This window comes from Odontesthes bonariensis, chromosome 3 (assembly GCF_027942865.1).
Source record: "Odontesthes bonariensis isolate fOdoBon6 chromosome 3, fOdoBon6.hap1, whole genome shotgun sequence".
NCBI classification, from domain to species: Eukaryota; Metazoa; Chordata; class Actinopteri; order Atheriniformes; family Atherinopsidae; genus Odontesthes; species Odontesthes bonariensis.
In genome coordinates this window covers 29,136,818-29,159,717 of record NC_134508.1, presented here as the reverse complement: position 1 = coordinate 29,159,717, position 22,900 = coordinate 29,136,818, and the positions used below count along the sequence as shown (strand labels likewise).

The 22,900-nt window shown below is 38.6% G+C and overlaps 1 protein-coding gene across 1 annotated transcript in view; it reads right to left on the bottom strand.

Moving 5' to 3' along the window:
- The window catches only part of nxph4 (neurexophilin 4), a 52,217-nt gene extending 36,753 nt beyond the window's left edge, over window positions 1-15,464 (bottom strand). Inside the window, exon 1 of the mRNA XM_075462209.1 lies at window positions 15,009-15,464. Coding sequence (XP_075318324.1) covers window positions 15,009-15,062 — 54 coding nt within the window. The 5' untranslated portion in view covers window positions 15,063-15,464. The remainder of the gene's footprint in view (window positions 1-15,008) is intronic.
- Window positions 15,465-22,900: the final 7,436 nt, after the last annotated feature.

Genomic DNA, 22,900 nt, shown 5'->3' with positions numbered 1-22,900 from the left:
TTATTTTAGATAGAGGGAAGTAGCTTTTCATCAGATAAAGAAAGGGATTTTTTCCGGATTGAATAGATAAATACTCTCAAATAACTTCTCTCTAAATAGACCACGAACACATCGTATAAAATTGCCTCCTTAATTGTAAAACAGCACAGCACATCTGATAATAATGTTTCTTACGTGCAGACACACAACCTGTGGCATTTTACCTGATTTCAGGGGCTAAAAGTTAAATATCAATCCATACTGTCACCATACAACAACTTGTTTTCTCTATAAATTGCTGTTGGATGACTTCTGTTGTGAAATGTTGCAAAATAAATTAAATGGAATTAAATCAAACAAATTAAGGTAATTTGCTCATAACTGGAAAGTTTGTTACAGGAATCATTCTATAATAAATTATGACGTCTAAAGTCCTGCATTCAATATAGGATGAGTTTATTGATCCCTGTGACTTCATCCTAAAACTGTAGTTGGAAAGTCTTCCTGCATCTCATCAGTGTCCATACACAGAAAGTTTATTGTTAAGGTCATGGTAGCCTCTCTGCTCAGGGTCATAAGGGCAGAAAGAAGAGTATGCTCAGCAATCTCCAGGTTGGTTCTTCAAGGAATATACTGCTCTGCCCTCATTCTATGAGCTCCATTACATTCTTCACACTCTCTTCAGCTGAACATACTGAAGGACGGCCCCATGCTGAGAGGTGTCCGGCTTCTCACTGGTGGGACATGTGCGAATGTTTCTTCATTTCTCTCCTTATCTATCACCTCCTATCCCTCATTGTCTGTCTGTCTGGTTCTCTAGGTGCCACATTATGTCACTGTCACTGACTGGTCATGTTGCTACATGCAGTTTGGGGTCTGGTCCAAGTATTTGCTTAGGGGAGGGTGACATCTGCTGAGCAGAGTGAATTGAGGCTTCAGAAATGTGATTCTATCTGTAGTTATTTCACCAGGAAACTAAGAAAGTGTTTTTAAAAACACACATACAGTATATATACATATATATCCTCTGACTGAGTGGAGTAAAACATTTTAAAAGAGAAAAGTTAAATTAAAGCTACAGTGATATCAGCTCATTATTGGCCAATAATTTGTCAGCTTTCAAGCACCATTTTGAAAACAATTCTGAAAACAGGGTCTTAATGTGGACCATGGATTAATATGAGGTGAATACAGAGATAACATTATAATTTTTTTGTCTTCAAAGTACCAGAGCGATTCAAACATATGAGCTTCCTGATTATATTCCCACTCCGGGGAGGAACATTGATTACTTAAAACTAACTTAAAAGCATACCCATAAAGTCTGATACCCATACATCCATCCTGACATTAAACATGTGGCTTTTCAGAACAACACAAAGTGAGAATTTGCTCACACAAAAGACAAAAGTAGTTATGTATCTGACAAAGACAGCCTGGCTTAAAAAGGCTTTTCTTTTTTATATAATTATAAATAATAATAATTTTTTATTTAAATAAAAATCTCTATTTACAAGACAACACCAACATTATCTATACCTTTAAACAGCTAAGCAATAAGAAAGTAAGCTGCATGAAATAATTTCAAATGCTGACAGCAAAATAAAAACTCACCCAAAAAGTAAATTCAAGACATCTAAAACTGAATGATATTTCTGTCAGAACCACTCTCGTCAAAATGAGACGAGAAACAGAGATGAATTTCAGAAGCTTATTCTGAATGCATACAATTATGTTTGGCGGTATGGCTCTGTTCGGAGGAAGTTCCCAACTTTTCCATGAGCTCCATGGAAGCCAGACAGGGAACAGCAGCATCCTCAAGTGGAGTGCCTTCCATTTGCTGTAAAGGCAACAAACCCTCTAGAACAGAGCAAGCAACAATGAACAACAGTATGATATTGTTGGCAATGAAAAATCGGTGGAGCAGGGAAGGTGGTGGGTGCAAGCAGAAAGCAAAAAAAAGCAGTGACAGCAAACCAAGTTTAAATGAAGTGCCCCAAATGCCAGCATCCAATTGCGAGCAGGAGCTGATTACCCATTGAGCGCAGCTGGTTGTGGAGCCATAGGGGTTGGGTCGGCGTCAGCCAATAGGCAAAGGGCGCGTTGACTACGTGGTCTGCCAGAACTAACGCGATGCTCCATTTAGTGGAAGCATAAGTTCATAAGTTGTGGCCTGAAAATAACAGTAGTAATAGTAATATGCCTGCTTACTTTGTTCATAGTGCAATTAAGCAGAATGCCTCTTGCAGTAGATCTACTGGAGATGTGCAGGCCAATCTCATGGTATAATGGAAAGGAGGCATGGAACAAAATTCTTATTTGTGTAGACATGAATTGTGTATTAAGAAATGAATTTCAAATATGGCCAAATCCCTAAAAAGCAGCTCTCAAACATATATTCTGTTTCTTTTTTATCAGATGTCTAAATACGTAAGAAATAATGATTGAAGATCAGCCCATTAAGACAATATCTCAACTTGTGGTAACTTAAAGACTGTTACATTGCTCTAATTTAGACTTGATTTAGACCTGATTTCATAATCAGTGTTATCTGACAAAATCACCATCCAAGTAACTTAAAGACATCGTGCGGGCAGAGAGCTCGACTATACTTATATGAATGATGATCTCCTAAAAAGAAAGTTAGAAGTAGTAGAATATATTCAACCTATTACTCATACGGTCCACAATGTTGCGGCGTTGGACAAACTTCAGTCAATAACACGATTCTGCTCCTATGCGTGTATACAGGTACAAAGACAATGGTCCAGTTAAATGACCCAGTCAAGCCTCAATCATGCTGACTGTTTTTTAAGGTAAGCCATACTTTCCCTAGAATCCTAACCCTGACCAAGTATTTTTTAGCACATTTACCTAACCAGAGGGTTTAGATGGCTAAATTCTAATCAAAGGTACAAGTCAAACTGAAGGTAAACAGTGAGTGGGAAGTGAAAAAAAAAGAGAAAAATGGTTAGAAAAACTCTGGTCTTTGGTTCTTGATTCCACTTTTAGTCGATATGTACTGCAACTCCAACATAGTGGCCAAAGTTGATTATGGTCACTCTAGACAAGGCATGTGCTCTGCTTCTGAAATGCTCCCTATTTTAAATAGAACAAGACAGCTTTGGAAGCTGGAACAAAGTACAACCACATCCGGTGGAAATAAGGGATAACTTTAATGCTACAGACACGTAAGATATTCACTGATTGCCACAGTCTGTAGAAATCATTCTTATATTGTCAAAAATACACAAAATGCTTGTGAAGGACCTCTAAGTCATGCTGACAGTTAAGCCGTGCACGAAGCACATAATCAAATTTGCCAGTGTGAGGGCAGTTAAGATGTGAGAGGATTTTCTGATCTTGTCTTCTGCCCACACAGCCCCAAGTTCAGTTTGCTGTGCTCTCCTCGCCTTCATAGGCCTGACCTAGACTCGTGTCTCAGTAGCCTCCTTTGGGCCAACTTGGACCAGGTTAAAGGAGGGAGAGTCTCCCCTCGCCACCTCCATACACATGATTTCTTCCCCATTGCCATCAATCTCCCCATCCCCTCTGTTTCTTCGTTGCTTGAGTTAATTAACCAAAAATCAAGCAGAGATTTTATATAATTCAGCAACAAGAACTGCCATGTCTTGATTCAGAAACACCCAGAGAGAAACATGGTGACTGAAGCCAGAAACCACCAGGAGAGGACAAAAAAAAATAAATCTATTTACTATCAAACTATCAACCAAGAGCACGAAAAAAAACAGAAAATGAAACTACGAAATTCTCTTTAGATTTTTTCTTTCTTACAAGGACACATTTTAATCGGACGCACTTGCAAGGTGGACACGACTAAAATTAAAGTGGGGAAGCCTGCGAGAGGAGAAATGGAGCTGCAGAGTGAAAGATAGAGGCTTGATTGTGAAGGTTTTGACAGGCAGGTGGCAGGTGAGGGAGGTGTAAGATGAAAGCCAGCCACAGAGAAAGACAGGGAAATAGACCGAGAGATGAGCAAGGGATCTGTGACCAAATGGTTCTGCAGAGTGCTCGGATCTCTGCGGAGAACTCCTCACCACTCTCCATTAAGCTTGGATCCAGGAAACAATATATAAAGAATGTTTTGCCTTAGGAAAACAATCCACTGGAAACAAACGCAAAAACATAACATACAAGGATATTGTCCTTCTTTCATCTCAATAATGCATCAGTATAAATGGAGCTCCTGAAATCCTGCCTGGACTAAAAGAAATACAAACAAGACTCCATTATTGCATGTTTTTTTAAACACACACACATACACAATAAATCCTAGATATTCTATGTCCAGTGGATTTACACCGAATCTTTTATTTATTAAGATAGTGTGTTCCAAGCTTCAGTGCATACTGAGGCTTACCAAAAGGGCCACCAATCTAGCAGTGATCCGGGGTCTTTTTTCCCCCTATTTCACACTGCCTTAGTTTTCCAATAAATTCAATGCTTGTCTGAATTAATGCATTACAAGCTGTGCTTGAGATATTAAAAAAGGATAAAAACCAATCCCTTCACCACACTCCCACGTGGGGCAGGGTCATCACACTGAGCTGACCCTGAGCACTTTCCGCCATCTGCATCATGAGTTATGATATTAGGTGTCACTGGGATTACACTTTAATATTTCATTACATGCACAAATCCTGTTCTATGTATCTCCCCCAGGTGTGTCACTATTAATCATGAGATGGGCTGCCAAACATTGCCAAACAACAGTGGCTATGTGTGGAAAAATTTTAGGACATACAATTATCCCCTTTCTGTCAACAAAAGCTAACAATACTATAAGCTTTATTAAGTGTTGCTGAGCTGTTGTATTGTACTGCTTAAGATGGGTTTTCTTAAAGCGCTTGCTGAGTGTACTTACAGGTAATTGCACTGGTATTTTTGTACAAAAACCACAACACTTCAGTAGAATCACATACCGTTTACAATCTGCTATCTTCTTAAGATTTCTGACGTTTCACTACTCTGTGTGAGATCAAATGCATGTCTCTCGCATCAGTAAACACACGTGCACACCACTGTATCAAATAGCAAAAGTGTAAAACACTGCATGTGTTTTCTCCCAGGGGAGCTGAGACTAGGCAGCACATTGACCACGGGCAGCGGTGTTATGCCATAACTGGTGGCCCCCGCAGAGAGCTGAGCTACTCATCATGGATGTATAAAACAAACATGGTGCCCGTCATCGGGAGCCAAGCGTCCCCTCTGATGTGATCTATTTCCAAAGCTCGACTGTGCTCCACGCAGCCAGGAAAAAGAGAGGGAGAGTTAGATTAACACACTGCTCACATCACAAAGATGACTGGGGACCTCTCAAAGTGGAGCAATAGGAGTAGCCCAATCCAAAGTAGGGCTGACCACTTTCACCCACAACCTCCCTCTGTCTCTTTATTTTATTAATTCATGCAAAAGAGGACAACAACCACAGTGAAACCCTTGTGGAGAATCATGCAGATAAACAACAGAAAACATTTCCAAGTAAAACAAACAACACACCCCACTAACGCATACTTCCCACAAAAAAAATGAATTCGTTCATGCTGTCCTCCTCTGTCATAGATGGGTTTCTTGAATATAAAAATCACTAGATGTATGCACATCAAGTGGCAAAATGCATATATTCATCTTTTGTAAGTTCTTGTTAACTCTATAGTTAAATAACTTTATGATAAAACTCCTTCTTCACACATCATAAAGTTTTAATATACACTTGTCGAAAATGAAAGCTGGCAATATTTGTGAATGATCTTAGCATGTTTTTTACATTGGCATTAAGAGAAGAAGAGGAGTAAGAAAATAAGTAAGAAACGAGGACATGAAGCTAATACAGTGTCCTGACATGACAGTGCTGCCGTTTCACTGAGTCACATTATTTTTTTTATCACTTAGTTTTCAAATTTTTCAACAAAGTAACATTATTCTTGTTTTTTTTTGCAAAAATGTTCATGTAGGTGAGATCTGACAGTGTCTCAGCCTCGTTGCTATACTAGGAAATAAAAATAGATGGAAAAAAAGATTTTCATATTTGTGGTCACAGTTCTGTGAGGCTCAACATAGCAAAGTACTTAAAAGCTGGTGCTACACAATAAAAAACGAGAACATTCTGATAGTTGATATTGGTATGATATGTGCCATGTTCACCATTTTATTTTAGTATGTCAACATGTAAGACTTGATTATTAAAAGCCAAAAGCTCATCAATGGGATTATAAACCTTCTTGGGACAGACATGAATTTGTGTGCAATTCGTAATAATTAAAAAATAAATCAAAAAGTTGGGATGGCTTTTTAAAACAGGATATGCCAGCCTTGTGACAGTTCTTGAGGTAAGGTGAAGAAATGGAAGTCTTTAGAATATGTCCAATGGGGAACACAAACCTATATATATATAGATATATAGTGTACACAAGTGTGGTATATAATTTTTTTGCATGGCTTAAAAACAAAAGTCATACTAGATCTTCACATTAAAGCGTACAAATTGCAAATGATCAATCTAAATCTTGAACTGTCCTTTAATAATTCGAAGAAGTTCGCAAATCTCATGGCCAGGCATCATATGTCAAGGCCAGTTTGTATCAAAAAGGAACTTTTGTGTTAAATAAATGAAGCTCAATAGTTTAAAACAACAAAATTCAAACATATTGGTTTTACCTCAAAATCAAAGTTGATATTATGGAAGTGAGATGGATGAAGTGGTGGAGCTCCCTCTTACCTTTCTCCTCTGCTCAGTACTGTGTGCAGTGATTGATGTTTGTCCTCTTGTCACAGTGTACAGGGCCACGACACGCCCATTTGTAGTGTCACTTTAACGACTTCCGCTTAGTGTTCATTTTCTTCTCTCTGCCAATGTACCCATTTGGTAATTGTGTGATAAATAAGCTCTTTGTCTAACCCACCTTGATCATGACAATGGAAAGTAATCAGGAGGCTACGTTCTTTAATTTTATCACTCAGCTGTTAACGGGTTTATGCTTGTGCTCGGGGATAATTCATGTCAACATGCACTGAATACATGCACGTCTGTGTCAGATATCATTAGCGCAAACACATTACAAGAAACAGATTCCTTTTCCAGTGTTATTGTCTCCTCTTACATTTCCCTTTCCACCCCCACCAGCTCCTCTCAGGGAGCAATTTTCCACAGTCACTCAACAAGACTTGGTGACTCATACACAGGACTATTGTAGTAGTGGCAGCCTATCCATTGAGGTGGGCAGGGATGCATTAAAATGCTGTGTGAGTGTGTGTTCTGTAGTGTGGGTAGAAGTTAGTTCAAGAAAGATCAGGTGGTCTTGACCTGGACCTCCATATGTGCTTTGTCCGCTCTGCCCTCATCCTCCTTTCCCTCTGTACAGAGCAGAGCAGAGACGGAGGGAGCAAATGGATGATACACAGGAAACAAAAGAAATAAAAAAAGGAACTGGGAGAAAAACATATAGATAACAGAGCAATCAAAACATTTTTCAATCAGGTATGCCATTTGCTGTTGATCAATGTAAGCCCAAGGAAAAAATTCTTCTTTCTCCACGACTAAAAGTTGGCAGTTTCTCATAGATCTGCGTCGGAGGGTGGAGGGCGGCTCAGGCCATGAGACATGAGACCCTTGTGGGGCTCAAGCAACAGCTGTCCACAGGCCTTCTTTTCCAGATCATCCTGGCAGTGAAACCTGGGTCGCATGGTCTGATGTGGAGCCCAGTGTTCTGCTTCTCTGTTTGGCCGCATTTTATCTGAAGTTCAAGAAATTTCTTCTTCAGCAGCAGGTCATAACGTTAAAGCTCGCTCTGTGCAGTGACTGTTGGAATACCAGTCACCTAGTTGTGTTTGCTTCCACTGCATTTTCCACTTCAATACCCCGCCTCAAGTCCCATCTTTATCTATTTATCTATTTTTTGCCAAAATGGTTGCAATCTTATTATTCATATTCTTTATGACTGTCATTAAACCTTCCAATTTCACCTCTAGATTTCTTTATAATACTGTTTTTCAAATAAGGAAACACAATGTAAAATTCTGCACATTGTCTTCTTCCCTATAATCTAAGTAGAAATATATTCATCACATGTATTTGTCATCCATAGTTACTGGCTACTTTTTATAGTACATAACCATATACTATGGCAAGATCTTTCCTATAGGTTTATAAGTATCCAACAAGATACAAGTTGTTGCTAAATCCGTCTGTCTCATTTACCTCTTTCACATGAGAGAAAACATTTTTTTCAAACAGCCACCAAGTAGAAGCACATTTAGCTGTATCTGATTGCTGTGATGATACTATAAACTGTTTACCATTTGAATTCAAGTTGAGCTTTCTGACAGACTCAGATGAGAGGAGATGTTTATCAGACGTGTGTGCCTCAGCTTTTCAGATTTACTCCCCTTTTCTTATTTATTTACCCTTTATTTTTCATTTCCAAAGTCAAAGCTTCCACCAGTTGCCTGCATTATTTGCACTTCAGTGAAAACACACCATCTGGTATTCACAACTCAATCAGTCCAAATCAAAGTAAGACTCTTCTGACAGCTGGAGGCAACTTTGTCTAACTAAATGGAAAAAATATCTTTATTTCATGCAAAAACCTTTAAGTTCTTACAGCAATTAGCTGTGAAAGAAACTATTCTACTGAGCTAACGAAACTTCTGTTTTACAGGAGCTTGTACAATTGCTGACGCTAGAAGTTAATTCATTTGTGCTTTTAAAGTTAGTTTCAAGACCTATGCATGCTTCTCTTAAATAGTTTTCAGAGCAGGAGAAATACATAAAAGACAACATCATTGCTTAAATATGTTTTTTATGTTATATTTCAGATGTCATTAAGATAATTTAAGATTTATGACCATTAGCCAAGTCCTGTTCTTGTGGTTATTCTTTAGCAGCCTTAAAGGATAAGATCGGTTTTTTGACATTGGGCCCTTGATTTCACATTATAACATGATGTTCTACTCACCCCTGCTTGTTGTTGAACATTTGGAGCTGTTCCGAAGATATTCGCGAGGCGTCTGGCTGCTCTCTTGAGATATTCGGCCATGAAACGGTTTCCTATGGGCAAGCTTATACAGGCACAAACTATGCTGTTTATAATTTATTAATTACTCTACACTAGCACTGATAACGTGGAGGTGCGTCGCTTACTTAAAAAAATCCGGGTTATTGTAATTTTGATTTTTTTGTCGTAAAGTGGGTGTTACTGACGTCCTCGTCGTGCTACTGCCACAGACAGCCCACAGACCTGCTGCCTATTTATTCATTCGGCTAAAATTCAAAATTAGTAACCCGTATTTTTTTAAGTAAGCGACGCACCTCCACGTTATCAGTGCTAGTGTACAGTAATTAATAAATTATAAACAGCATTGTTTGTGCCTGTATAAGCTTGCCCATAGGAAACCGTTTCATGGCCGAATATCTCAAGAGAGCAGCCAGACGCCTCGCGAATATCTTCGGAACAGCTCCAAATGTTCAACAACACGCAGGGGTGAGTAGAACATCATGTTATAATGTGAAATCAAGGGCCCAATGTCAAAAAAACGGTCTTATCCTTTAAGGTCTAAGGTTGAAAAAATATTTTTTTCTTTAGTTATTTCCTAAAAAAAGGATTCCTAATCTCCTAAAAAAAAAGAGGGACAAAAAGAGTTCAATCAAACAAATAAAAAAATAAAATAAAAAATCTACAAAATGTTCTGCATTGCGCTGGCTTTCATTGACTTATCCAAAAAAATATATAAATGATGAAGCTTATTGTTAAACTTATGCAATGAAACAACATTAATTTCTGTCCACATTTGAATGCATTTTTTTGTAAAGATCACATATTGATGGTGGGAGGGTCAGACCTCTGTGCAGTCTTCTCAAGCATTCCAAGGATTGTTGGTGGGGTTAAGGATTGAACTAATCCATGTGTGAAACGGATGTCTCCTACTGCCTGAACCACTCTTACACTAGGATTAGTATTATTATGTATTTGTATGTAGGATTAGTGTTATTTTAAAGGATTTAGATTTGAAGGATTTCCTAATCATTGCATTTAGTTTTTAATTTACATCTTTGGAAATGGGGTTGCAGGCCTACTCCTAAATGTAAGGAGTAGGAAACTTGAAATCCTCTTTAGTGCAAAACAGTACATCCTGCAATAGGAGCTCACATTCCAAAGCGCAGTGAAACGTGTTTTTGACATGTCAGGAGGTCCAGTGTACAACAAAATTCTAATTTGGATCTTAATTTAAAATCCTTTAGTGACACCTTCACTAAAATGAATCCCAAAAGCCAGTTTCACATGAGACACTAAAAAAACACTTCAGCCCCCAGTTTTTCCAGGTGTTTCTGTTCTGCTCGAAGAAGTGTGATATATGTCCGCATTTAAACATGAGACACATCTGTTTCAGACAGGCTGAAAAGAAGCTGGCAGTAAGTAAGTAATTGACATCATTGATAGATTTATCCTTCCTTTTTTGCCCTCAATCTTATATACTTCTCACATCTTTTAAAACATGTGATTTTTACAAAAGTGCTCTTAAACTGCAAGGTTGCAGAAGAACAGAATAATGAGACAGGTGGGAAGACACACCAAACACACATGTGTACCACCACTGTTTCCTATGCACTGTAAATGACAGAAAACATAAAGCTGTAGCTAATTAAGCTATAAAAATGTTTGAATGCAAATTCACTTGCCTTTAGGACCAGACAAGATCATAATATGAAACAGCACTGAATACAAAACTTGAAATAATCAACTCTGACAAGTTAAGAAACCAGAGCACATGAAGGATCCTAAAATGGTAGATGTGCTTTGACACTACTTGTACCCCATAGGACGCAAATACTGTACCTTCAAAACTAGAACATTTCTCTACTGTCCTGTCTGTAGCTTTGAAAGAACAATTCTGACCCCCCAGTGACAAAAATCCACATTTCTGTCACAGAAATGCATCCATTGGAAACAGATATAACATCTACAGTTCATTTAGAAATCAACAGTTAACCTAGCATGGTTTTACCTACCAGGTAAAGTACCTGGAGAAAACCCATGTAGCCAATGTGAGAACGAGCAAACTCCAGACAGAAAGGGCATAGTCATGAAAGCCAACGTTGGACCTCTTACTACATTTCATTTGTATTGCAGCTGTAGTTACAAGTTACGATTACATGAAGAAACAACTTCTCCTAAGCTTCAGGTCAGGGTTAGCTGCACTGTGTTTCTCCAGTAAAATATGTTGATCTAATTTTGATCTAATTTTCCACTCAATAAAAGAAAGGTGTCCCGCGAAGTAGACCCGTGGTAGGATGCTCCCTCCAACATTTTTCACAATTTAAAAAAGGATGCAGATAAGATGAATAGGTTAAAATAATCTGAATGTCTATAAAATAGTTTGGGTTAGAGTAGCTTCCAATTAAGCAGCTATAGCAGTAAAATTCTTCCTACACATTAATGCATCGGTAATGATGTGACAACATTCTGATACATGACAGAAATTTGCACCAGGGACTATTTTTTCTTGCTAAGAACAACACATACAGTTAAGTAATGCATTCAGGGGAGAAACTTGATATATTTTCACGAGTTTCTCAGGAAATATCTGAATATTTTTCCACTGTTGAAACATTTGATATGAATTTATTATGCATATTTAGTAGCTGAATGTTTGACCCAGTAACATCTTTATTACCTGCACCTGAAGCATAAAGATGTCACTCAAGCAGGAAAAAAAACAAACATACACAACGGTGAGAACAGCAGCTCTTTACAAACTCCCAAATATGCTCTAGGTTTCTCTTCTCTTGTGCTGTAGAAGTAATACCATTATCTTATCAGGAAGTTCAGATATAATGCTTTCTTTCTCATTAGTTTGGGTGCAGTCAAACTGTCAGTCAAAAAAGGGTGCATGCCTTGTTGGTAATTGAATTTTGGCAATATTAATCAGTATTTGTTTCATTGTTCTGAAGCAATCATCCAGAATTTAATCAATGCTTCTTCTTTCATGTTTTCAATGTTTTAATGCACCAATACATTTCCAGTCCAATTTCATTCTCTTTATGGTTAGGGTTAACTCTTTAAATAGCAATAGCCAGTGTTTGACATGGGAGTGACAAATTTAAAGAATTAACATCACAGAAGCCATTCTGGTGGCATGTGGTGGCTCATCACCTTACCAAGGTTTTTCCTTTAACTTCTCACCCGCCTGGATTTGTACCTGAGTATTTTTTGATACAGTTGTAGAAAAGTTGCACCATCTTTACTTATTTACATTGAAGTCTCTTTCTTTAAGGTTAATACAAAGCCTCAAATGAAACAATTCACTGCACAAAGCGAAGGATGAGTCATTTCACAAGTAATGGTTTGTCAAAAATGGGAGCTTGTGGCAAAGAAAGGGGGAACAATTTAATTAAATGGATTGTTGCTTAACCTCCAGCAAACTATGTCAGAATTGATTAAAATACTGTATGAATCTGTGCTTTTTTTAGGTTTAAGAAGTCTTTGATATCCGAGAGCAATTTCAGACAACAGATATAGCAGTAATGTGATTGCTTTTGTCATCATGATTCAACAGATTACACATCTAATCAGTGAATAGAGAATATAATTTGCACAGATTACAGAGCATGGCGCCTAATGCTTGTTGAAACAGGGCTGTTTGACAGTTAAAATGATTCACAGATGGACAGATGGATGGACAAAAAGGCAACAAGTTGGAGGGAAACCACCAACCAACCTCGCTCAAAACATCTGATCCTGTTTTTTACTGCTAGCCCAAATTTTTCCCCCTTCATAATGGCGTGCATTAGTGCATAACATGTGGGCAGGGACATGAGGCATGCATGGAAACAAAGTCGGCTGTATTTTATCAAGACACAGAGAATGCTGAAATGCAAAGCTATGCAGAATATATGAGACCTGATTGCAAAGGAAGTAGGGCTATATACAATGAAATTAAAGTGACTCAGTTGCTGTAATATCCCTGGGGTATACAGCTAGTTGTTTTATGAAAGGAGATAAGAGGATTTTGTCAGGTTGAGATGCTGGCTAATGCTATTGTTTCTACTGGGAGCATAAAAGAGCGAAGAAGCTTTCACACATCTTTTCTTCTTCTGTAGTGCTGTTACTGTAGATATCATTTCAAAGCACACGGTGGAAAAAAACGCAACATGCAAATACATGAAGGAAAGCAGCTGTTTAATTACTTATGAATGTAAGAAACCCACCAAATAGATTAAAAAAATGTCAATTTTAAAGACAATTGTAAAACAATCAGTAGGTTTTCCTTTTTAATTTCCCCTCTGTCCCCCTGTATTTCCTTAGAAACACGTGCATGAAAACAGGCCTCTATGTTACTCTAAATGACCATTATGGATGAGTTTAGTTCAGAGATGATCAAATTAGATTAAATGTAGCCTTTTCTTTTCTCTCCCTCCTGCCTCCTCTGTTTACCCATTTTTTCCACTTGCTTTCACTTCTTTACAGCATCCTTCTTAATCACTCAAGTTAATATTTCTCCCAAGGATGCAATTTGTCCTATAATCACAGCCAAAATAACTGTGTCATCTACACCACGGGGGTCGATAAAAACCAACAAGTCTGTCCTCCTTCATCTCTTAAGAAAATAGCTCCATCACGGTTTCAGCTGGCACATTACTGAGATGCACGGCCAATATAATCTAATATGGAGTCAATCCTAACGCTTGAACCCAAGTTGCACTTTCATGCGGATGAGCAGTCCTGCTCGGCTGGGGGAGTGATTTGCATTCAATCTTCAAGAGAGGCGTACATGTTATTACCTGTCACAAAACAAGCTAACCCCAATCTGCCACAAGCCAACACTGTTTTTAAAACATCACACACATAACATTGCAGTTACCCCCCCCCCCTTCTTTTATATGAGAATGGCATCTACTGCCTGTGTGCACCAAGCAGAACTGTTGGTAGTGAAGGTTCCCCGAACCCGCAGCTCATTACAGTCTGTAATGCTTCACTTTGTCACTTGAATCAAGAGACATTTTTATGTTAATAAGACTTGTTTTACATCTCGGGCTGCAGTTTAAGCCTTTAGTAAGTAGCGGATTAAAAAGTCAGTAAAATATAGCAATACATCCAGGTACAATAAGTGACTGATTTAAAAAAAAAAAAGTGGCAGACAGCTCTAAATTGGTAGAGATGGAAAGAAGCAGGAAACAAGAGGGAAATACCGAACTTTGAGGTGACAATGAGGAATCTGGTGAACAGACCAATTTTAATCTTTTTGATTTTACTCAGGTCAAAGAAACACTGAACAGAGTGTATCTGCTGGGATAGTTAGCCTTTCTATTGTACTCTGTTGTGCTGTGTCGGAATCCTCATATTTGTGGAGGTCAAGCATCATCACAGTTCATGTGAGGGTTTTAAGGCAACTCTAATATAAATCGGAAATAGCCATGCGCGTGTGCGTCCTCACGCGCGCAAATTAACCACGCATAGCATCAACAGCCATATGAGCGCACAAACTCTTCACCATAGCGATGACGAGATAATAAAACAAGCCACGGGCGTGTTTAACTTCTGAAGAAAAATCAGAGGAAGTTGCTGGGAGCGCAAATAGATAAATGGATAAGAAGGGCTGGTTAACTGGGAATACAAGGGAAACGCTCAGGCTGCAGAAATCTACGCATTTGGACTGGGCAATTAAATCAAATTTATGCTACAAAAACAAGACTGTTGTAGTTTGTTAATGTCTTAACATCTGCTGTGAAGATATACCAACTTTGGACCAAGTTCCAGCGAGCAGGGTTTGTATACAATTAGAAAACGGCTCTGTCAAAACAAATTATTCCCACTGATCGTGTTTGATGTAATTTCTCATATAATCTTTTTGTGAAACCAAATGACTTTTAGGATTATTTCTTGAATATTGAAATCCTTAAGGACAAGGCAGGTGTCTCCACAAAAGCTGCACCTAAAACCTCAGCAGATGAATATAAATATATGTGTATATATATATACACCCCACCCCCTCGATTAATAATTGTATCTCACCTTCTGTAGGATCCACTGGCAGAGGAGAACTATGGTCCAACCGAGCACCTGCATGTCACCTTCCAAATAGCGGACCACCCCGAAAAACTATACGTCTCTCCGGTAGCACATACAAAGACACACCGCGGAATCCAAGCAATTCCAAGTGGCAGGCGATGTGCGAAAAGTGTCAGAGAAGCAGAAAACACAGTAAAAGTTGCGTGTTTGCTTTAAGTGTCACAGCGGTCTATGCGGTCAAACTTTGAGCGGTGGTTTCAGTTTCTCCTGTCCGCCTCATGTGGCGCATCCATGGTGTTTTCCTCCGCTGGTCATGCTGGAGCGTCAGCTAGAAGTTCGCACGGAGACCAAGTCAGTTTGGGAGGTGGATTGTTTGAAGATAACGAGCGCTGCTTGTAATTTGGGTTACTGACTGGCTGATTTTGAGAAAGAGGATTTGTGGTACACCCCCTCTTTCTACCTCTCCTCTTTGTCCATGCGCGCGTCACGGCGCACAGCTTCTCGCTTACTGGAAACCACATAAACCACAACTGCATGCTGATCACTCAGTGGAGTAAGTGTTCAGATAATGAGGTGACAATTTACATTTCTCGATGCAACCAGTGAGAATACTGCGAGTATGATATTTTGATACTGTTATAATCTAATATGATGTCCAAGCTTGAGAATGTTTTTGTAAGGGTTACCTTCCTTTCTTTGCCATGTGTCATAGTCGAAAATATTTTTGTTTTGATGCACAAAACAAATATTTATATATATTTATGAATATCTTATTTGATTCTGGGAAATCATTGTATTCATTTCTTTCTTTTGAATTTCACGCATTACTCGCCATCAGCTATATTAATTTCATACTATCTTTGTATCATATTTACTTTTTTGTACCGCAAGTTTATGGGGAATAATTCATATTGGATATGGCTTGAGATTATAATATTTAATGTGAGAAAACTGCAAAAATGGTTGTTGTAGCTGAAAAACACAAGATCTTCCGACATCATGTTCTATGGTCAGTGGAAAACAAAGTAGACCTCTCTGGGAAGGACATCAATAGTACAAGAGCCCACATAATCTTTGTTTAGAGTAAGAATTCTACTATGAAATTTTACTATAAAAGACATTTACATGCTTCGGTGTTATAAAATATTATTTTTCTCATATTGCACATTCCTTAAGCATATTTTTCATCCCCTTATGTTGGAAACAGACTGTTTTAGCTCCTGTCTCTTTAAGACCCCTGTCCCAGTAGTCCCACTCTGCTCATGTAGTCATAATGCAAATATGTTTCATGGTGATGTCATAGACAAGAGAAAGAAACACCACAAATGATGCTCTTCAGACTCATCAGAGGTTGTGGGCAAGAAAAAAAACTCCCTTTAATGTGGACAAAAGGCTTTTGAACTTTATAAAAAAAATTGAATGCACAGAAAGCTGAGTTAAAGGGGGAAAGCTCCCAAAATCGGATTATTACTAAATTATTTGAGAGGAGAATATATTATCTTGGTAACGGAAAACAACAAGCCCAAACACTCATTCAACAGCACAGAAAATGGCTGCAAAGGATAGCTGGACTGATTTAAAATGGTCAGTAATGAGACCTGACCTACATCCTGTTCAAGAAAAAAATAGAACCTTGGAAAGAACTGAAATCCTTCAGTGCAAAAGAGAGTCCTTTAAAAAGCACGAAGGAGTGGAAATAAAGGGGTGGCAGATACTACCACCAGACAGGTGCAAGAAGCTAATAGATGGCTACAAGAAACATTTAGAGTCGGTCAATGTTCTCCAAAGGTTCGGCACATAACCTTGTAAGGTACATGTTGACTTTGTATCACTTCACCGTTAGACAAGTTTAATTTTCTTTCTTTCTCTTTTGTTCTTGTTCGGTAACCTTGAACATCACGACAAAAATATAATCACACTAAATTAGTTCATTTACATTTATGTCTGGGAAAATTCTACATTGTGCCCTTGAGATTAAAGAGAGAAAATATTCTGAGACATGTCTTAATGTCTCTACCCTAACCGCAGTTAATGGAAAGGAAGCACTAATTTCCACAAAAAACAAAGCTTGTTTGCTACTGTTGAATGACTGTGATGTTGTGTGATGGAGGCCATCAGCACAGGCTACACAGACTGTAAATTCCCAGAAAACAATTTTGAAATATTAATGTTGCATGGATATTTTGGGGCAGTGTGGCCCCTGATCTCTCTCTCTCTCTCTCTCTCCCTCTCTCTCTCTCTCTCTCTCTCTCTCTCACACAGCCAGTACCAGCTGCTGTCTGCCACCCTCAAAATGAATTGACCTGGGATGCACAGTGTTTTCCTGCCTATTGTGCATGTTTGTGTTGAAATAAATATGTGTCTGCTGGATTATTAGTCTGTCTGTATGTGTAGCATCATATAATGCTGTCAATGATTGTGTGTCTGTTGAGGCAAAATGACTGTCTTGACTTTCTGTGTATGCTCTTGACTGTCAAATGTCACTTTTGAACACTTTTCTTGTTTTTCCTCAATCTACTTCTCTGCTCATAGCTTACCAAACATTTACAGCACACTTGACAGTACATATTCTTTCCACCAGCTCTTGTAGTTTCTTGTCTTTGTCCCAGATAAACCGCCTGACTCTCCAAGGTTCCCCTCTCTTTCTGTCTACCATGTTGTAAATATATCTGTTCCGTAACAACAGGTGACATTTTTTGGTCCTGACCACAGTGACATTAGTCGGTATATCAAAACACTGGGATAACTACACTTTCTTTCTTAGATTTAGAACACCTCTCCTCAACTGTGGTGTGTGCTGTACTCAGACATGACAAGGCCAGCTTCTGGCACTGCCAAACAAAGTGCACATCATGCTGAGGCTCAGAAGTGGTAAAGAGGGGTGTCTCTGTAAAATGAGCAGTTGTGTGATTATGTGCGAATCTGTAGACTGTACATCATCAGTCAGTTATCAGTCTGACCAGTCTGCTCAGTAGTGCGGGCTCTTTGTGGTGTTTCAATGGCTCTCATCACTGTGTGGATGACACAGCACTGCCTCCATGTGAGCCACAGAGTCACTGCACACTTGGGCAAACAGAGAGAGGATTCAACCACTGAGCTCCCTGATTTCACGAGGGAGGAAATGCAGTTAGAAAAAGATTCATAGAGATCAGGATCATTTTAGACACTGACCTATCATATGACATCCCTTTTAGAAAGAATGTGGCAAGATACACGGAGAGACTGAACTCCAGGGCACATTAATACCGCAGATCAATTCTACAGGAAGTGACACCTGAAAATTAAACTGTGCAAATTGAATGAAATTGAATAATACTATATTAATCCCCAAAGGGAAATTTTATCATGGCAGTATGAATTACTGAGGAAAAATTGAACAAATAAATAATGCTAAATACAAATCAGTTGACAAACTTTTGGAATGTTGCTAAGAGTTGAAATCTCCAGAGATCACCACAAATGCATTGGAGTAGTGTGTTTGTTGCTTGTTTTCAATTGAGGTGATGACACCAAATACAGCTTTTTCCCAGTAAACAACATGGACAGAAACCCATTGCCAACGGTTTGATATCTGGTGTGAATAGACACTCCTTCTCAATGACATGTTCAGGATTACACCATCTGTTGTTAATGAGCACTTCAATCCCTTCTCCTTTAATTTTACAGCTCTGTCTGCAGTCTCTGTCTGAGAATATAGTTTGAGATCCGAGTAATAAGGCGATGGAGTTCGCATTATGTTCCTGCAACAATGTCTCAGTAAAACATCTTGATATTTGTGGTTAAGCACTACAAGCTTGTATAATTTATTTGTCAGTGATCTCACATTCCTGACAAATTAATGAAATGGTCTTCTTCTTTCTCTCCCTTTTGCTCCCACCATACATCCTCAGCATCTCCTCTTCAACTAGTCTGGATTTCAAGTCTTTGGAAAGCCGTCAGATGCTGACACATGTAGACATTATTCCTGCTGGCATGGTTAGTCATAAAGCCGGCTACTAAAACACGCCAGAATTACCAGCAGAAATATGTAAAGCACCACAGCATCTAAACTAGTGTGGAAAATTGTTGAAAAAAATCACTGTGAAAGATCACATTTCCATTCCTCAAGTAGTTTAAAGGAAAAGTACATTTTTTTTCAAACATGGACCTTATTTCTGGCATAAAATACATTCATCTACTCACCGAGAACATTTCAGTGAAAGTCAGCGTCTAGACACGTGTGTAGAAAGCCCTCATAAGCCCCCGATAGCCCACAATAACAACAACACGGCAGCTATGAGCTAACAGTGCAATAGTACGCGTTCATTCATTCATTCAGCTTAAAGTATTGGTGAAATAAAGACAGATAATGCCTTATTTTGAGACTGTACCGTCTATGCCCTGTTCTCTCCCGTTATATGGATATACGCAGATCTCGAGTGATCTAAATATCTTCCGAAGGACGTCGACTTTCACCAAACTGTTATCGGTGAGTAGATGAACGTATTTTATGCCAGAAATAAGGTCCAGGTTTAAAAAACACAAACTTCTCCTTTAAGTCATCAGAATAGTGTAAAAGCTAGAGTATACCTGCTTTAAAGATGATATTTATATCAAATAATTAGGAAAACCATATATTTTGAGAAATACATGGCCTATGCTTTATCACTATATTGTGGAGAAGCTTTTATTAAACATATCTGACAAGTTGCAAAATGTTCTTAATGGGCATATCTGCAAATATTTATTGTAAACATATTCAGTTTTTCCAGCAATACCCTCTGGCAGTCATAGTGTAAATTCTCGGTTAAGTTTAGGAACATACAGTCTTTCCCAAAAGTTAGGGAAAACAAAGTTTTTGTCACTTAAATTTAAGCAGTAAGCACACACAGGGTTGAGGGTGCAAACCCCAAAGTCAGTGTCAAAGTTATTCATTTCAAACTCTTTATCGTGCACAATGAACAACTTTTCCTCATACTGAAAATATTGTCCTTAAACATAATTTAGGTAGAAATTTAAATATGGTTTATGAGATGAATATCTTGTAGCCTATCTTGTTGGCAGAATAAATTGCCGGTATTCATGGTTAACAGATAAGCATAACATTAGTGATTCTCAAGCGAAAGAGCCTGGTCCCTCCCACCTAAGATTACTGACAACTTTGTCAGTCAGGAACATCCAGGGTTTTGAAAGGTTTAATCTAAGCTAAACAATTATCTTTGCCGAAACATAACCAAGCAGTTTATTTGCTAAAACCTAACTAATTTTAAAACCTTAAACCTCAGATTGACCCAGAGCTTACGGGGCTTACACAAGTGACCTAGGCCTATGTGGGCAAAAGATTTGCCTACGTCAGTTTGCAGTTTAAAAGCCCAATTTGGAGATGTATTTCACACATTGCTTCAAAGTTGCTGCGAGTAACATTGGTTCTATGAAAATGCGGGACAGCTAAAAAATGTGCGGCAACGGTTGATTTGACTGAATATACAACACGGAAAAGAGGGAAGGTGTTAGAGGAGAAAACATGTTGATTATTGAACCAAGTTTTGAAACAGACTGGCAGAACTTTTAAAGTGAGGGATCATCTGCGCAATAATCCGATCTGATGCAGTTATTTTTATATTATTTTATTTTATACAGAGCGCTGGATCTACATCTATCATAAAGAGAAAGACTTTCTCCCTTTTCTAACTTTCTCACTGAGTGATCATGTTCCATGTAAATAAAACCGAAATCACTCCACAGATGCTGTCTTTAACTGAAGCGCATAAGCAGTTTTGTGAGACACTGTGCAAACAAAATCAGGATTTTTTGGGGGGGATTTTTTTGTTTGGAAGGAGCAGCAATGCACCTGTGGCAGAACACCAAGTCTTAATGGAGAGCATTTCAGCCACCATTTTAGACTTGCATCCTGACAGCAAAAACAGAAATCTATGTGAATGAGCAGCTTTACTGGGAATTCAGGAGAGAAGCAAACAGATGTGAAAGGCTGGAACAAAGCAGAATGTATAAGTGACACAACAATGTAATCAAAATACTACTTAGCATATGTTATCATTCAGTGATATTTAGCCGCTTCTTGAGTAGACCTTTGGTACATTATATTAGAAAAAGTTGGCAATACTGCATTGAAGCATAAGGAGATGAAAATACCAAAGCAAAGCAGGTAGGCGACCAGTTTTTGGAATCATGATTGATCATCTAAGACCAAACAAAAGTTGAACCTGGCTCTCTGGAATTAGATTTGTTGCAGCAAAATCGTGAAGGGGCCTAACAAAGAGCAATAGTTTACAGAGAGCAGGAGCACCCAAGCTGGGTTTTGTCAAAACATACCTCCAGCTGGGCTAACAGGCAATTCAACAAACAGTGAAGCTAATATTGTAAAGTAAATGTTTCCTTTCACATAGAAATAGTATGACTTTGAGTACAATAATCAGTCATTTACAATAGTTCACAGTTGGCACATCATCTGGTTTTTAGAAGCACAGCCTTATGAACAACGTCAGCAGCAAAACTCATTTTAGGCACATAAAAAAGGGTAACATGTAAAAACATCTGTCGGTTTAGATGAAAGCTATATTTCAAATGTTTTCACCACTTTACCTTGCTGTCTGACACACATACAAGTTTGCATCAAAGGGATACAAAGTAATGTGTTGAGATTATGAATAGTCCCACAGTAACACAAAGAAAAAATTGATTACAAAGTTTTTGTACTCCAACGACACATGTGCTCCGGTGTGGTGGCTGGGAATTACTGTAGGTAGAAAAAGAGAAGAAGTTACATTTGGAAAGGGCTGCCTGCTGCAAGATACAGGAGGAGCAAATATTTGAGACATGGTGTACACATATTGATTTCTGCATCTGGCTAAAATACATTTTGTTGCTGACCTCAGTACATCCATGCTGGTATTCCTTTCTGCTTCTCTAGTTTCACAGACTAATATACTTCACAGCAATCAAACCCGTGTAGGTAACTAAAACATGCTCTCAGCCAGTGGTGTTATACAATGTGTGATACAATAGACCATGTGTGGCTTATCTCCACATACTCCAGCCTCCTCCCACAGTCCAATGAACTAACAACCTGTCCAGGGTGTTTCCTATACCTCTCGCTTGTTGGCAGCTGCGAAAGCTGCTAAATAAATGTCTGGTAAACATTTACTCTGGTGACTGGGTTGCATATAAATGTAATAACAAGTTAAAGTATTTTGTTAAACAGTTTGCTACCAAAAACATTACTGTGCCAGACAAACTTCTACTACTTAATGCGAAATTCCTGAATCATAAAGAATAAAATATTTCACTGTGACTTAAAACCCATTCAGAGTAAGTTATTTTTTTGGCTTCTGTCAATATTCTTGCTGCTGTAAATCAGCGTGTTACACCCATTGCTTCATCTTCAGTAGACCATAAAACCCTGTCCATCAAAAACAGCAGGTCTTAAAGAATGTGACTGTTTCCTATTTCCATCACTGCCCTCCATTCAATCTACTGTCTGTGATTTGTATGACCACAGCAAGCTCTGTTCTCCTGTTTCCCCTAATTTCCCCCCCTATCGCTGGAGAGGGTTTACCTGTGTGAGCACAATTTCTGATCCACATTGGAAGTGGCATCTGAATTTCGACCAGCTGCTCCCCATCTCTGTTCCACTTAGCAGCGACACTCCTATTCCGAGTCACTCAGTTGCTGCATGGTTAACGTAAATGAATGAACATGCTCTGAGGAAGAGCTGAGTGCATCTACTTTCACAAATATCATCCTCACATCATTTCTCTTCTGCCTCCGAAAATGTCAGGGGGAAAGTTTCATCATAGGCCCCTAGTGTTTATCACCTCTGTGTTTGCAAACAAATTAACAGGCGTATACCACTAAACAGATCAAATTGCAGTGAAGACTAAGGAGAAATAAAGTAC